The sequence below is a fragment of the Glycine soja genome, chromosome 1, assembly GCF_004193775.1.
Source record: "Glycine soja cultivar W05 chromosome 1, ASM419377v2, whole genome shotgun sequence".
Taxonomy (NCBI): domain Eukaryota; kingdom Viridiplantae; phylum Streptophyta; class Magnoliopsida; order Fabales; family Fabaceae; genus Glycine; species Glycine soja.
Window position 1 is genome coordinate 4159500 of NC_041002.1, and position 17607 is coordinate 4177106.

The 17607-nt window shown below is 32.1% G+C and overlaps 2 protein-coding genes and 1 long non-coding RNA gene across 3 annotated transcripts; 2 read left to right on the forward strand and 1 right to left on the reverse strand.

Moving 5' to 3' along the window:
- Positions 1 to 198: 198 nt before the first annotated feature.
- On the forward strand, positions 199 to 3821 carry LOC114410517. The gene is made up of 5 exons (XR_003666319.1): positions 199 to 419; positions 961 to 1116; positions 3015 to 3092; positions 3172 to 3237; positions 3329 to 3821. It is a non-coding gene; the product is annotated as an uncharacterized LOC114410517 (long non-coding RNA).
- Positions 3822 to 5915: 2094 nt separating this feature from the next.
- Positions 5916 to 9526, forward strand: LOC114410523. Its single transcript, XM_028374511.1, has 4 exons — positions 5916 to 6129; positions 6282 to 6426; positions 7282 to 7590; positions 9077 to 9526. The coding sequence occupies exons 1-4, from the start codon at positions 6041 to 6043 to the stop codon at positions 9191 to 9193; spliced, it is 660 nt and encodes a 219-aa protein (XP_028230312.1). The 5' UTR covers positions 5916 to 6040; the 3' UTR covers positions 9194 to 9526.
- A 1885-nt stretch (positions 9527 to 11411) lies between these two features.
- Positions 11412 to 15694, reverse strand: LOC114410532 (serine/threonine-protein phosphatase PP2A catalytic subunit-like). The gene is made up of 6 exons (XM_028374520.1): positions 15153 to 15694; positions 13685 to 13799; positions 12848 to 12956; positions 12696 to 12773; positions 12095 to 12286; positions 11412 to 11974 (listed from the first exon to the last, which is right to left on the reverse strand). The coding sequence occupies exons 1-6, from the start codon at positions 15403 to 15405 to the stop codon at positions 11801 to 11803; spliced, it is 921 nt and encodes a 306-aa protein (XP_028230321.1). The 5' UTR covers positions 15406 to 15694; the 3' UTR covers positions 11412 to 11800.
- Positions 15695 to 17607: the final 1913 nt, after the last annotated feature.

Sequence of the window (17607 nt, forward strand, 5' to 3'; positions counted from 1 at the left end):
AAAAGTCAAAATTATATGATGCAAGGTAGTAAATGTCAGTTCGAGAATTATCTGAAACATCCATGTTTCTTAATTAAGCAGCATTTCACTGCTATTAGTACGGTTCTGTTCTTTTTCTTTGTTTTTGTTGTGATTGCCATAATGTGTTATTTGTTAGATTTCATAATAGTCGTGGTACTGATTTGTTTTCAGCTAACAGTTATCTGGAAATTAGTGGAGAAGCTTCTTGTTCCGACTTCAAAGTAATTGAAATCTTTGACTGTGGAGAGTCAATCTGCTTCACAAGGACTGAAATGGTCTATTTGCTGCTGGTACAAATTTGTTATCTCAGCTTGGGATAAAGATTGAGAGACAATCTAAACAAAAGCTCATTGAGTTTGCTCGGGAACTGAGGTCATTTCCTAGTATTGATATGTCAGGTATGCTGGCTGGATTGATAATTTGATAAATGAAAAAGATGTGTACAATTATCTAATACACTTTAAATTCAATAATGAAGATTCTTCATTGATAATTTTTCAAAATAACTTCTTTTACCATTTCTGGACTGAATCTAATCCACTTTTTCATGTATTCGATAATTTTTAAAGGCTAATCTAGTTGATGTTGATCTTACCTTGATATATAACATCCTTCTAATTGATTGATTGTGCCTCTTCGATTTGTTTTCTTCCTTTTCAACTTATTTTTCCATTCAAATTATTAGGAATTCATTTGCTTTGTAAATGGAACTCTTCATTTGGAAATTTATGAAATGAAATATGATTTGATTTTGAAATCTTTTTTTATTTTATTTGTGTCAATCAATCTAGAAATCCACTCATTTTTTGACTGGATTTGGTTTCACCTTAGACTTAATTATTTGATTGACAATCTTGCTCTTATCAGTTTAACCACTTTCTCACATTCATAATAACTAATAAGGATAATAAATGAATTTCTTTTTGCCAACTGTCATAGGCAATTTGGGAAGGAGGACTGCTATGGTGGGGACGTAGGCCGCAATGGTGTGTTTATATGACAGAATTTGGGCCTTAGGCCATATTCTACCGTCTGCCATTGAAAACACTGATGGTTGAACACTTGAATCTTTACAAGAATGACATTGGTGATGAGGTATTGTATCTCTGTTGCCCCCTATTTCACATAATGAGATAATAAAAAATCTTGTCAAAATTGCGTCACATAGTGTGAGGTCAAGCAATAGGATCCTTAAGAAGTTTAAGTAGTATATTGATACATGCTATTTGAGATTCATAAAATTGTTTTTCCATGACTGTTCAGTATAAATTGCATTCTATACTATCAAAATTTCAAGTGTATAATGTATAAACTAATTTTGTGTATCAGCAACAAGTTGAATAGTAAACTGATGAGTATACTCAGAAATAACCATGCGTGGCCTCTTTCGGTGTCTCCTTTAAGTGTACAAATAGGTTGGGAAAGATTGATGGCTGGTAGTTGTAGGTGCATATTGCCATACCTGGCAAAAGTTGTGTTTTCCTTTTCCCTTTGTATTTATAGTAACAACTACTACAACAAAATTAATAGTTCTGCAAAGATAGATTCTTAAGAGGACCATATGAAACTAGACAATTGTCAAATCCTCCAAAAGTTGCTTAATAGTTTAATACGATTCAAAGCTCTCCAACAACTATCTTTGAAGAGCTGTGTAAGCCTTTCAAGCTTGCCTCCTCAAATAAGAAAGTTGACCTCCCTAAGGAATTTATCCACTTACTATGTTGGCAAGGAAAGAGGGTTTCTTTTGGAAGAATTAGGACCACTGAAATTAAAAGAAAGTCTTCACATTATGCATTGGAGAAATTAAAAAGTGTAACATATGCCAAGCAAGTAATTGAACAAGTTGTCATTGTTTTGGCACAAAAATGAAGGGTCTGAATTACAAGAAAACGTTGAGGAGATTCTTGAAGTACTTAAACCTGATACCCAACAACTTCAAAGTTTGATTGGGTTCGGATATAAAGGTGCCCAATTCCCTTAATGGATGTCTTCTAGTCCTTCTCTCAAGAAACTATCAATTGTTAGGTGTCATAAGTTCAATGTGTCAACAGGTTTTCAATGTCTCGAGTTTTTGTGGATTGCCGCTTGCACAGAGATGGAAGGTTTGCTAGAGGCTTTACATCATATGACTGCCCTAAAGGAGTTAAGATCAGAGAATCTTCCGAAGTTACAATCCTTACCTGACTGCCTTGAGAACCTTCTCTTGTTACAGTCTTTGAAATTACTGCATCTGCCACAGCTAGAATCTTTGCCAGACTGCTTCCAAAACCTTCCCTTGCTTCGTATATGGGTAGAAAGTAGAATGTAATGGAATTTAACTTCGTATAGATAACTTTCCACCATTTAGACATGGAAATTTGTTTGTTTCTTTCAAGAGACACTCCATCATGACTCTTTTTAATGATCCTGAGGATTATATATCTCTTTTCCAATAGTTATTCCATATCATATGCATAATCATGCCAATGTCAATATAAAAGCTTAGGCACAATTAATTATCTATCTGTTGTTTGTGATACACACCAAGGTTCGTTTGGAAGGAGTGAAAGTAAAAGGTAAGAAAATTGAGAGAAAAAAACACGCATAACAATATTTTTTCTTTTGTTTGATTGAAAAGAAAACAAAAGAAAAATTGACTTAAACAAACAAAAATTTAAATTTTTCTTTCCTCACTTTTTCTCCAATTTAAATTTCAAATTTTCTTTCCTCCCTTTTCACTCTGTCAAACAAACATAGGGTGAAGCTTCCAAATTCTCAACGTTAATCTTTCCCAATTGGTTTATAACATCTTGTGAGGTGTACACCCTTACTTCCAACAAAACACATACTGCATACCAATAGCTCAGTAACATTCATGCTGGTGGTGTTAATGTCATTGCTCATATTTTAAATGATAATGTAGTTTCTCGTCTTTGTTCTGTTGTTTGTCTTTTGTGTACAGTGTACACTGACACAGATTTTATCTCATTCTTGATTGTTTAAAATCCCATAAGACCAAATGGAGCCAGAGCATTGGTTGAAGTTCTCAAGTTTCATGGAAACATAAAAAGCTTAAGTTTGGTTGGTGCCAAGTAGGTAACCTTTTCACCATTTTTACCTGTAAATTGTTTGTAAAAAATTTGATTTGTAACATGCAATACTTACATATAGGAGCAAAAGGGGCAGAGTTCATTGCAGATGCTTTGAAATACAATACCACCAAATCAATTTGTGCAGGTGATGTATTTTGTGCTATTGTTTTTGCCCAATTTTATTTTTCTTTCCTTTTATATTTATTTTCATGGATCTGTATATACTTCACATACAGAGTGCTTTGGCTGATACAACAAGAGACCATGTCTTTAAGATGATCGAAAAGGAAATCAACATCTTCCAATAGAAACCGCTACAACAGTTGCATATTCTTCTATTGAACTATTGGATGATACAGTTGACCCACAAGAGTTAACCTATTAAGTTTATTGTTATCATTGCTGGTATAGTTTCCTAAGCTAAAGGCATCATGTGCAGTTTGCCTTTGCTAGCTATAGATGTTTTTCTTTTGGATCTTAGCTGCTAAGTAAGATTTGTCAAATGGATCTTAGCTGCTAATTTTATTGTACATGGGCTTGTTGGGCAAATTAAGCTCACTTGTGTCTTGAGTTGTTTCCTCTCTTTATGTAACACAAGTATTTTGATTGATAGGTGATTTTGGTAAAGGTGTGTTGAGTTGATGATTGAGTGTTGTAACTGTAGTGGTGTTTCTCTTTTGAACATACAGATACGATCTTCATGAAGTAAATAGTCTTCAAGTCTGATAATCTAGCACTTCTCTTTTACCATTTGTACATCTGTTAATGATAATTAGTCTGTTAAAAAAAGTGAGTCACATGTATTTTCAAAATTATTTTTCAGCTTATCTATATAATACTTAGTCACTAAATAAATTAGGTATTTCATTTAACAAATTACATATTTAATTTCTTCTTGTCTTTTATAAAATAAATGACTAATTCATCAGGCCTGATAAACCCAGCGAGTCGAGAATTCATGGTTTTCTTGAGAATGATTTCACATATTAGAAGTCTCACACCGAAGTTATCCCGATGAGGTCTCCGATTGTTGATGTCACATTATTCGACTTCGTAGGTGGCCTCATTAATTTGACATGGTGTTGCTAAAGTGTAATTCTGTTGGCCACATCAATAATAAACTCATGAAAGTGTTTTTTTTAATAACTAATGAAAGTTAATCTAAGGACTAAAAGAGAACATTAACATAATGTCAAGAATAAAAGTCACAATTTTTTTTACAGCAAACCAATGAAATTAACAACAAAGGATCAACAAAGAACACTAACATAATGTCTAAGATAAAAACTAAAACATATCAGAGCGATGTTTAGAGATTTGAAACATATTTAATTAATATCTTTCTATGTCAATTAAATGATTAAACTTTTTAATTAATTTTTAACATCGTGGGATCATCCATTATAGTCTATAGTCTATGTAATTATAAAAATCATCTAATAAAAATTAATAAACTAGCAATTAATATTTGCTGATAACAAAAATCTTAGGTTAAATGTGAGTTTTGTATTAATATTATTTTACTTTCGTATATTAAGTTTTAAAAGTTTTATTTTGATCCTTTACGTTTTCAAAAGTTTGATTAGTACATTAAGTTTTAAAAGTTTCATTTTGATCTTTTACATTTTCTAAAATTTCATTTTGATGTTTTATATTTTTGAAAGTTTCATTTTAGTTATTCCTTCTTATTGTTAGCAAACATAGTATCTTGTTAACTATTTTAAAATAATAAATTTAAAATAGTGGTAGTTAAAAATTGTCATTATCTTTTTAAAATGCATACAATCACTTACTTTCCTAACCTTTCTCATCTTCTTTTGCAAACTCTATAACTATCACAACATAAACAATGCAACCATCATCCACTCAAATCTATAACTTCTTGAGCACTATGGCCATCATCAACAAACAAATTAGATTTGCAACATCCATCTACTAAACAACATTATCACACCATTCTATAACCACATTGTGACTCATCATCATCATATATAGAAACCTTGGGTTCGGACGGTGATGAGAAGCTTACGTTAATCAAGTTATTTTGGGTATTGCTTCAATTTTTAGTCATATTATTTTAAATTAATTATTTAAAAATTAATAAAATACTAATGTTTACTAATAAAAATCAGAGAAAAATACTAAAATGAAACTTTCAAAAACATAAAGAATCAAAATAAAAATTTCAAAAACATAAAAAATTAAAATGAAATTTTTGAAAACATAAAAAATTAAAATAAAATTTTTAAAAACATAAATGATCAAAATAAAACTTTTAAAATATAATATTTTAAAGTGGAAAAACACTAAAAAACATAATGGACAAAAAATAACATTTAGTCAAAAATTAATCTATGACTTTATAAAAAGACATTTGTTTTATTTTTTATTTTATTCTATTTTGATTTTAAATTAAACAAACTAAAATAAATATTATTTTGTAAAATTAAAAATTAACAAAAGATTTTTTAAATTTCAGAAGCAATACTATACTAATGTGTAGGCTCTTATTAGAAGATACCGGAGTGAGATGATGGAGCCATGCTGAGCTATCAATTCAAGAAGTCTATATGACGAAGCTGAACGCAGAAGAATGATATTATTTGGAACGAGACAGTGACTGCTTTTTGCAAATGGTAATTTCATAAAGAATTTATTTTTATTTTTTTCTCTTTCTCTTAACCAAAGAATTTTTTTTAGAATTATCTAATCATAATCATTAAACTCATATAAAAATAAACAAATTCTTTAAATAAATCACAATACTTCATCTCGAAAGATTAATCTGTAATTTTCTGAACTTTTTTTTAATGAAACATGTTTTGAGAATGATTTGGACCGACAAAGTATTTAAAAGCAAATGATAAATAAATAAATAAAACAGAATTGCTTGCATCCCAGGTTTCAAATCCAGGGAAAGAGAGAAGAGCAAAGACACAGAGTAAGCAATGAAATTTCCAAATTCCCAATTGTTTTTTCCACTCTTCTTCTTCTTCTTCTTCGCCTTTACTCCCTTTCGCGCTTTAGGGCAGCAAACGTAAGCTCCAATCTCTCTGTCTCTCTCTCTGAATCTATGGTTTTGTACAAAGTGCGCATCTTGAGTTCCTGATTGATGATCCATAAAATATAATTGCTTTGATCTAGTTTACATTAAAGTTGGAATCTTTGTTCCTTACTTGAACTGGGCAGGGATTGGAACAGCGAAGAGACTCAACATGGAAATGGGGTTCGCCGCAGAGTTCTTCTGAGTTTCAAAGAAAAGCCCTCAGGAAGTAACGTTACCTTTGAATGTGCTCCTTCGGGTCCCTGTGTCCCCTGCCTCTACTCTGAGAAGGTTCCTTTTTTTTTTCACCCCTGAATTTGGAGTTTGATCTTATGCTAGTTGTAGTTTTTTTTTTTTTCAATTCCCTAAGATACTTGGAGTTTCTCGTGAATAGGGATTTGATACTGAGAATTTGGTTCTATTTATTTATTTTATTGTCATTTCTGGTTGCATTCTGGGGTTTGGAGGATAAAGCATTTGATTGTTTGCTGTGTTACTACGGTTGTTGAAAGAGAATTGAACGGAAGAAGTATAGTTATTCCATTTTGCAGCTAGCTAGATCATGAAGCTGTGTTAGTGTGAAATTGAAGATTGATGAGATGTATGAACAGCCTATGAATATAGATCTGACTATAGTTTCTGTTGTATACTGTTGAGTTATTTGTTGATTTAGGACTACTTTAACATAAGGGATTTGAGGAGATTATATATGTTTGTAAGACTTGTTCATGAATCCTAGCTTCTTTTTTTTTATCGGCAAATGTTAGTTGTTAGTTGTTAACTTTTGTTAGCTGGGGGATTCAAACCCACAACCTCCTTTCTTCCTTCACCACTAAGTCAACCTTATATCTCCCGTGAAGTTAGCTTTTAAATATATTGATGTTATGTCTAAGGGCTATAGAATGAATGGGTTCATCAATGAAATGGAATTCAAGTTCATAATATTGAATTTCCCTAATCCAAAAGAAGTTTTGTGAAGCTTTTAAAAGATTTAAACCTCTTTTTATGTCTATGTTTAGGATTGCACTTATAAGCTCTTTGTTGCATGTTTGCTTGGGTTTTTCTTTTTGTGATCTACATGGTATTTTCTCCCTAGTTGTTTATTCTCTTTATTTTTATCTGCAAGCTTTTCTTGGGGGGTTGTAGGGTGATGAGAAATATCGGTGCAGTGAGACTGGCTACCGAATTCCATTCAAATGTGTAGAGATTAAAGACTCAACGAAGGATGCAAAGAAAACAAAGTCTCAAAAAGGTCGGTTGTCTTTGGAAATTTCTGATGGTATTGCAGAATCTCATATAGTGTCACATGTTGCTGGAGAAATCAATCCTTCACAATCACATAGAAGATTAGTGGATGATTCATTGTCTTCAGATAATAGTTCACAGGCTTATATCACTTATAGAAGCTGTATAACCCCAGTTAATGAAGAAAAGTTGTCATTGCTTAACTTTGAGGTAATTTTCAGCTTGTAGCTTACTCCTATTCTTACAGTTGATTAGTAGCTTCTGAACTTGGTTGATTGGGAAAATAAAATCATATGGTGTGCAGTTTATTATTCTGTTCTGTTGAACTAATATATCCACATCAAAGGATTAACATGTGTTGTCAGCTTCTGTTAAGTATTTGGTTCTCTAAAATTCTGGGAAGGTTATGTACTTGCAAACCTTGTGTGTGACATTAATCAATGAACGGCTGAATGCATGAGGCTCTCACACCTAGGTGATGTCTTGAGAGGGTTGGTGCATGCAGCCTTATCCCTGAAGTAGTGAGGTTGTTTCTAGGATTGAATCCGTGACCTCCACATCACAAGGCAAAACCTCAGCATAGTGCCAAGGCTCACCATCTTGTGTGACATTAATATGTGTAATAAATTAACAAATAATCACCATTATCTTGAGTTGATCTGCTACAAAAGCTTTCTCTTTTCAACATCTTTTAATGTGAGGGTCTGGTGGTAAATGTTTGAAATAGCAAAGCAAAGGGCTATTAGTTGGATCCTGAGCTACATTCTTCAGATTCCTTCTACTAGAAAATAGTTTCCTATCTGCATGCGGTAAGTTTTTCCATGTGTTTATCTGCCGTAGCACTCAAGTAATTATTGCAATATGCTTACAAAATGTCCTGTTGGGTTTGCAAATTAATGAGTTACTAGTTTCTAGTAATAGTCATCGGGTAGATATTGGAGCCTCTGATGATGTTCCTTGTGCTGTGTCATAAGATTTTATCTTCATCTCATTTTAGTTGCTATCCATCCTACTTGAATTGGCATTATAAGGAGATTGAGTGCTTCATATTGCTCTTATTCTTTCATCCAGTTTTTTGCTTTATAATACTGTTAGTTTGTTGGTGTCAGAACTAGTCCTCACTCACTGAATCATCTCTTCAGTCAGCATTTTCCGCATATTGCTTCATATTTCATACATATTTACTACCATACCGCCTCAGTAATGGGGTATCAATGTACTTTTCTCCTCAAGCATCTAAGGGACTCTAATACTTCTGAATATCAAGTCACAATGTAAATGAAAATGAAAATACTAACTTTACTGGGTCACATCCATGTAGTGTTTGAGAATTGAGATTGTTACTGTCTTTGTTAGTTCTTAGATAATCAATGAAATTAATAGTAGCAATTTTCTGAAATTTTCCATTATTTTTCCATGTATATTTTTTTTCTGTCAACTTATCATGATGGGTTTTTAAACATGAGTTTGTGTATACATGGATTTGATTTGAGAATATATAATGCAATCAGTGTCCAAATTTGAAGTAAGCATATGATTATTTCTGTTTTCAGCTGCCTTAACCTTTATGTAGATATTGTGAAGCATTGATTTGTATATCCGTTACATAAATCTGCATTTAATTAGTTGAACTACATGTGATAAACAAGCTTTTATGTTAAAATATTCTTGTTACTATATGCAACACTTTGTACAGGGGTTGGTGATTTTTTTGTTACTAATCAGTGGATCAATCATATACTTGAGAAAAAAAAAGGCTGCATCCATGTCTGGTTATGTAGCAGGAAGGGGTCAAAACAACTCTCGATTCTGAAATTGACGCCTAATGAATGATGACATTTGTACTCCATATTGATTGTAATATAGCCCTAATGTTGGTATTTAGTGGTCTCCTTTGTATTTTTGTAGTGATTTAAATGTAGTATAGTTTTACTGGCCTACGGCATCTTTTGCTCTTATCAAGTCATGGATGGACCACGTTAGTCATTATTATTTATTGTATTTTGAGGCCATATAGTTTGGGTCAATTTTGGCTAATTTATTGGAAGATAGGATTTTTAGGATTTTATTTTTTTCATCAAATCAGAACTTGTCTTGTATAAGTATTTTATATTTATTTTTATGTCTTCTCAAATGTTATTGTCAAGATTTTTTTGTTGTTGAGAGGGGTGTAAAGATTGCTATACTATCAACTTATTAGAAATTCTCTTAGATATGATTTTTCAATTAATACTTTTATTCTAAAAGGCTAAATGTCAATTGGCTAATTGACCCATAAAAAAGCATTCATTTTATCAACTTGGCTAATTGCCTAATTGGCTTATAAATTCTATGTATGATCTGATCAAAATAAGTTAGCTAGTACAGTACATTATATATTATAAATTTGATATCTCATTTCTAAAAATGAGATAAACTCTATATGTCAACCTTTTATCTCTTGTTCCATCAAAAGAAACTTTTACTTTTCTTAATTATTTTAATCAATACTCACCTTTTTTTAATCAGCATTAAGCATAATGTTTAGAGTACTAGTGATCCAAGTGGGAAATAGGAAGAAAAAAAAAACATGTTTTCCAATAAGAAGCGGAGGCAGAATGCTGAAAAGTGCAAACCAACCGGGGGCTTATGGGACTCCCTAACTAAGAAAAAAGTAGAGACGGTGGAAAATTTTTTTAATTGATTCTCGATATTATAGTTTAATTTTTAAATTAATATTTCCGGTATTTTGGTTCGAAGATTTAATTTTTTTTATTAGTCCTAATTTTACAAAATGGTACTTATTTGAAGTTTTTAATGCAAAACAATAAAAAAATAAAGTAAAATTAATACTTTTTTACTAAGTCAAAAACTAATAAAAGATTTTTTTTTATAATTTTGAGGACTACAATGTTTAATTTATTCACTTTCTAAGACTAATTTAAAATCATTGCCTTTATTGTACACGGGAAATGGAAAGGACAACAATGTCAGAAAGCAACTTCAATTATCCAGCTTCTTTTCTGGTCTGATGCTCTATCTTTTCTGACCTTTTCTTTTTGAATTTTGACATTATAATTTTACGATATTTGTAAAATTAATTCTTATGCATATCGTGAGTTTTCATATCTTTCGAGGGTAAAATTAATTCTTAATTAGGACATTCTGAAAACCTTCCAACAATACTTTCAGATAGCCTCTAACTCCTAATATTGCAAAATTATCTCAACCACTTAAACTAGTTACTTACAAAGAAGAAATAATTGGCACAAATTAGAAGCTGCATCTCTAATATAAATCGAAGTGGTAGTGAATAAAAGTTAAAACGAGACTGAGAAAGTGCATACTTGACATTTCCTTTTCTCAGAGAAAAATAATAGCGAAAATATGACTATAATTTATTAAGAATTACAAAAATTTGTGAAATGCCACTTCTTATTTAATAAGGTTTACTCATAATTAAATCATTTTAAATGAAATTTAACCAAAAATAATAAGTATATTATAAAGTGAGTCACTAACCAAAAATAAATAAATTAAAATTTCCAAAGTAAAAAAAAGTAAAATAAATTAAATCAAACATGCATTAAATTTATAAAAGTTAACATCAAACATTACTATCAGTTAGTAAAATTTATACAAATTTAAAGATAAATAAACGTTTGGCTTTTCATAAAAGTTAAAACCATTTCATTAAATTTCAAGCAAACGGTCCATTTTCTATTTTTCAATGAAAAAAGCAAATTGATTATTGTCCTTAGGTGGTTTTGATTTATTTTTCACTTTTATATTTAGTTAATGTTTTCGGCAATATTTACAAAGACATCACTATTTTTTATTGTTTATTTTTATGATTTTGTGAAAAAAAAATTTCCAATCATTTTCTTCACAATCTTAAAAATAGAAAATAAAATTAAAAAAAAGCAGTAATGCTTTTTATAATAATTACTAATAAAATGTGCTCCAGGAGAAAAAAAAAAAAAAAAAAGCACAGCCCAAGCTCCCTATTTCTCGAAGCAACCATTTCCAATCAACCCTCCACCCCTAAAATATCATATCATTCGATAATAAAATAAGAAAAAGAAGAAAAAAATCAACACCTGCATCTGTCACCATCAACAGTCTCAAATGAACATGATGGTCAGAACTCAAAAATCTGCTCTCTAACTTGAGATTTAATTTAAGAAAAAATTACAGCACATGATATATCATGTTATTGCCGCTTCCTCCTATCAAAAATATACAAACACCAATTGTGTCAATTTCTATTTGTTTCTTGTCCAAATAAGACGGCAGCAGCAGCAACAGCAGACAAACTCCAAAAGAAAGAATTATGTTGATGATAACCGTCCCACTTAAACAGTGAAACTCTTCTCTCCTTAAAGACACATCTACAGTAACAGCATAAAGCAGTAGCTTACAAACAAAGGGTTATATGAAGTTACAAAAAATAATCTGGTGTCTTTCGTGTGGTGTCGGGCTCAATTTGTCGGGGAGCTGGATCAAACTGCAGAAAATTCTGATCCATATTCTCTCCAATTTCTAGTATGGCAGCCATGTTCCCACATCGGTAACAGTAATTGGGTGCACTAAAAACAGTCACCACATTCTTGTCCTTAAAGATTCATCAAAAATAAAAGTCAATGTCGATACATATAATGTAATGGGTATCCTTAAAATGAAAGAAACCAATACTTAAACGGTACTGAGTCAAAATATTAGATCAGTCAGTCACCTGGCACCAATTGAATCCTTCCATGACAAGCTGGTGAGCTCTAGATATCAAGGATAGACCATTGGTATGATTGAACTGAGCAGCTATATCCTGTCCAAATGTATATCCAGCACCACGTGGAGATATTCCCCAACCACAGCGATCATCTGGATCAGACCACAAGAGGTCACACATTGGTCCTTCGTGTGGAACCTACATTGCACAGTTACAGTTGTCACTTGTCAGGCAAGATTCAAGAAATTCAATTAATTTTGTCGATATAGTTTTAGACATGAAGTATATACAGAAATGAAATTCCATAATGGAATAAAATACGAGGCATCCTAAAAAGCCTAAAGCACCCGGAAAGACTGAAATAAAGAATGGTTAAATTCAACCAAATAGAAAGAGAAAGCAGACATCATTATAAACCCTAGATGGAATGAAACATTTTAAAAGGAAACAAGCATTACAAACTACAATAAAGAATTATTAAATTACTTCCCAGACCATATTAAAAAAGGATTTCTAACTCATAAGATCATACTTTGCATAAAAATGTTCTACATATCAAATCATTCATAATTGCAAGAGCTTGCAATAATCATTTAAAAACACAAACCTCCTGTATGCGATCCAAGGCACGGATATTATCAAGTGTATCCAAAGATGGTGAGAGACCTCCATGCAAACAGAAAATCTGTAATATACAAGGATGTTAGACACTGGCATAAGGTAGTCAGAAAAACATTCTGCAACATATTAAACTCAAACCTGACTCTCAATAAGGGCGGTCAGAGGTAAATAATCAAACAAATCGGTAAAGAATTTCCAGACATTGGCATTTCCATACTTTCTCAAGCATTCATCGTAGAAGCCATACCTGAAAGCAGATGAAGGATATAGACAAAGAGGTAAGCAAATAAATAAAATTCCTTGTATTTGTTGTGTTCAAAGAGATTTTCCATTTATTACACCCCTTCACAAACTACTCATAAATTGGCATTTATAAGCATTAACCATGTAACTCATGTCTACTCATTCATTCAGATGCACATTACAAGCTAGCTGTAACATCTTATTTAACCAACCCTTGGCATCCATGTACCAGGTCCATTTCAAAATCCAGTCGCCATGTACTTCACAACTATTTCCATATGCAGTGAAAAATGACTATAATACTAGCCTCAGCAGTCAGAATGATGGACTGTAGAGTCTCATTAGAACAAAATACATCTATTTGCATACTAAGTCATTAATATTTTATAAAGTCTTAGTAAGAAAATATGCTCCAAGAAGAATGCATAATCTATACATTAAATATTTCTGATTCTCAACAATCACAATCAAGCTGCTGCTCCTAAGCTAACCACTTATGAATGTTGAGATCTATGGAACCTATGGACTTCTCATAAAGCCAATGAATATAGGCATCAAGACTGCATACACTAAACTTGTTCTCAAACTTAATGCTCAAGATTTATGCAGGATAGATTATAGTACACTAAAATGTTTGCTTAAACGTGAGAGTTGAGACATCTTTACAGCTTACATACACAAATTACAATGAGTTATTTTGAGAAACACATAATGAGAAGAAAATGTCCTTACACTTGAGTGATTTGACGGCTCTCATGATTTCCCCTAAGGATTGTAATTCTATCTCTATAACGAACTTTCAAGGCCACCAAAAGCGTGACAGTCTCCACTGAATAGTACCCACGATCTGCATAAATTTTGCCAGTACCATGAGGAAATGATAGCAGTTCCCGAATATGCAAAAAGTCTAATCTGAACATCATCAAAAGCAGCATGACAAAAAACAAGAATGATAACACCCAAAATTGGCAGCTTATTATATCCGAAACTGTAACATCTTTCCCTCAAAGACACATTATAGTGACACCCACTGTTGATACCTTTATACAAACAGATCAATCACTTGTACTACTTTTTATGCCCACAGAAAATTTTGTTAAAGGATTGGTCATTGACAATTGTTGTTATGAACCTTGACTTCTCACCGACATTCAATTTCATTTGTCCATCCACAGTTTGACGAACATTTTTTCTTTTCTGTCATCACTTTTCCAGCATACGAACATAAAAGTATTAAGAAAGGTCATCAAGAAGGGTTATTTATAATTTATTCAATATTTAGTTCTCACACTAACATCTCCACATTACTTAATTGTGTTGGACCACCCTACTCCACACTGATAGAAACCACACTCCCATAACAAAATCCAATTCCAAACCAGCCATTAGCAAAATTCTATCACTGACACATGCCAATCATTCTAGAAGAAAAGCAGACAGGGGGACAGGAAAAAAGCAATCTTCACCTATCAATTCTACTTTCAACAAATGTTAGTTCGGTGCCAAAACAAAACCAGGAGCTCAAAAATTGCCTTTTATACAATTTGAACAGCAAAATCATGTTAAACACACAACACAACCCAGACACACAAATAACCAAATTTATTTCACAATTAACACAACAAATAAGTCAAGCATGGCCAACTAGTATAACAAATAATAACCTAACAAACAAACAATCATGACATCATAGAAGAGCCTTAATAAAACCGATTCATGCTAGCTGATGACAGCACATCCCTAAAAAATACACACGTAACCAGCTAGTCGTTTTTTTTTCTACAATTCTCCCCAACCAAACAATCAGACACATAGCAGTTAACTTTCAAAACCGATATAACCAGCTAAAGAAAACATCAACAAAGGCAAAACGCTACTCAAAGTCTCCAACACATAAAAACGGCATCAAAAGCACGAAACATAAACAACAACCGTAGCATAAATTCCAAAAAAAAAACACAGAAGTTCCAGCTTCAAATCCAAATCCACGCTACAGAACAGATTCATTTATAAATAAACAAAAACCAAACCCTACCTACATCAAATTCAGCTCATGAAATCAACTAATTAATTAAACAAAAGAAAATGGAATATATATATATATATATAGAGAGAGAGAGAGAGAGGGAGAGAGAGAGAAGAAGAAGAAGAAGAAGAAGAAGAAGAAGAAGAAGAAGAAGAAGAAGAAGAAGAAACTAACCTACATAATCGCCCATAAAGAGGTAATTAGTATCGGGAGCGTTTCCTCCTATCCGAAAGAGCTCGATGAGATCGTAGAACTGGCCGTGAATGTCGCCGCAGATGGTGACGGGGCACTTCACCGGCTGAACGTTCCACTCCTCCACGAGAATCGCTCTCGCCTGATCGCACAGCGCCTTCACATCGGCTTCCGGCAGAGGCTTGCACTCCATCAGATGCTCGATCTGCCGGTCCAGATCCGCATGAGACGGCATCGTTTCGTTTCGTTTCGATTCGTTTCGCTCAGATCCGAGATCCGAGGCTCCTGACGGATCGGTGGTGTTCGGTTACCGGAGAATCGCCGACGGCGACCGGAGCAGCAGCAGCGGCGCGGAAGGCAGGGTTCCGAAGAAGGGCAAAACGAACCGTTTCGGGGACGGTGGGGTTTGGTTTGGCTCTGTTTTTTTTCTTCGCTCTCTTCTCAATCATTTCATTTGGTTCCGCGCTCTGCGTCTGTTTGTTTCTGTCCTTTTCTCTTTTCTTTTCTTTCTTCTTTGTTTCGCTCCTTGTTATTTTTTTTTTTTTCAATTTGGTGTGCGCAAAACACAAAAACAATAGACCTAAAAATAAATAAAAAATACTTTTTTAGTTTTTTATGTTATTTGTTTTAATTGATTTAATCAGTGAATGGGAGAAAGGAAGAGAGAAATTGCCGCGAAGGTGGTGGGGGAGCCTTCCATCCAGAACCTAACAAAATGAAATTCAAACGCAAATGAAATGACATGAAATTTGGTTTAAAAAAAAAAACAATTTATTGAAGGAGTGTGTGCATTCTTCTTAACTTATAATTTTAATAACCTTATATAAAAAAAAGTCTTATTAATTTACTAATGATTCGTGTAATATTATTTTAATAGTTATGTGATATACTTTAGGCTTAATTACATTTTTTATTTTTTATTTTTTAGTGACTTTTACTTCCAACAAATTAGTTTGACACATTTTATCAAACTTTTAAGAAACTTGAAAATTTATTATTCATCTTTTATTCATTAATAAACATAAAATTTGGGGTAAAATTCATCAAAAAAAAAAGTTGAGTGCAAAATTTATCAAAAAAAATAAATATATTATTCTAAAGGTATTTTTACGATTATCATTTATGTTGAATTACAATATATAAAAAAATTATCTTACACGTATTTTTTTTTCATGTTTAAATAAATCTGCACACAGCTCACGGGTATTGCATATAAGTATCACTATGTAATATACCCTTAATAGTTAATAGAACACTATTGGCTTAGAACAATGCTAATTGAGAAGCCAACTCCTTGGTAAGATCATTCATAAATCAAAATTGTGAAAATAACAATGTAGTTGATTTAAGAAATCAACTCTTAAGTTAAAAGATATTTGTGTCTTAAGATAAATCAAAATTTTTATTTATTTTATTAGATGTAAATAAATATAAAAGTTTAAAGTTGTATTTTATGTGCTGTTAGAACATGTTTTGTAAAATTTGTGTCCGATGCTTCATACGATAGTAAAATAGATTCATGATCTGATACAACACTTAAAAATAACATTTAGAGTTTTATTTAATACTTTGTTTGAGATATATTTTATAGAAATATGTTGAATCCTATGAAGAATAAATGAGACTCAGTTCTGAAATTTCTCAATCACCATCAAAAAAAGAATTTTGTTACACATGCATGCTTTGACATAAAAGGAAGTTGTTTCTTGTTGTAGTGTTCAACACACAGCAACAAAGAGAGGTTTCTCAACATGAAGTAGTATGTGCATTTAATGCTCCAACGATCATTTTCTTCAAACGCAAGCTTAAGAGGAAATATGTTATTAGACACTGGACGATTCATCACCGGACGACCTAGACATCTCATACGATTTTGATAAAAATAAAGATGTAAATTTGTGTTAACCACCTTGATTGCATGCAAGTCAACATGTTTAATGGAAGCAACATCAAGTGAGACTTATTCATTAGTGGATACCTCATCTATCGGAAGCAAGAAGTACTCGTCCAATTCATCCAAAAAATGATTGGAATAAGCACTTTATTTGATTATCGATTTATTCTTGTTTATATGATTTTGTTTGAAAGGAACATATCTACGAATCTATCTTTTATTTTCTTTTATATGTCTAACAGTCATATTAAGTTATGAATAACAAATATGGAAACTCCTAATCATATCAAACAGAAACATGCAATATCCACTTACTTCCATAAACAAAATTGAATATGTGTCTCTCTACCTATAAATACGATATAAAAGATTGAAGAACATTGACGAACGCACATAAAAAGACAAGGGTCGTGTATCAAGAAACAAGAGAAAAGTAAAACATTTTGTTTAAAAAAAAACACACAGAGCTTAAGAGAGTTCATCCTCTATAGTATATAAAGTATTAGTGAGAGATAAAAAACCTTATTGCAAATCCACTCTTCA

Excerpts from the sequence above, each read along its gene's own strand:
- LOC114410523 (XM_028374511.1), top strand. The coding sequence starts at position 6,041 with ATGAAATTTCCAAATTCCCAATTGTTTTTTCCACTCTTCTTCTTCTTC. Across the intron at positions 6,130-6,281 it reads CGCGCTTTAGGGCAGCAAAC|GGATTGGAACAGCGAAGAGA; the intron begins GTAAGCTCCAAT and ends TGAACTGGGCAG. Across the intron at positions 7,591-9,076 it reads TGTCATTGCTTAACTTTGAG|GGGTTGGTGATTTTTTTGTT; the intron begins GTAATTTTCAGC and ends CACTTTGTACAG.
- LOC114410532 (XM_028374520.1), bottom strand. The coding sequence starts at position 15,405 with ATGCCGTCTCATGCGGATCTGGACCGGCAGATCGAGCATCTGATGGAG. Across the intron at positions 12,957-13,684 it reads AGCCGTCAAATCACTCAAGT|GTATGGCTTCTACGATGAAT; the intron begins GTAAGGACATTT and ends ATCTGCTTTCAG. Across the intron at positions 12,774-12,847 it reads CCGCCCTTATTGAGAGTCAG|ATTTTCTGTTTGCATGGAGG; the intron begins GTTTGAGTTTAA and ends TGTATATTACAG.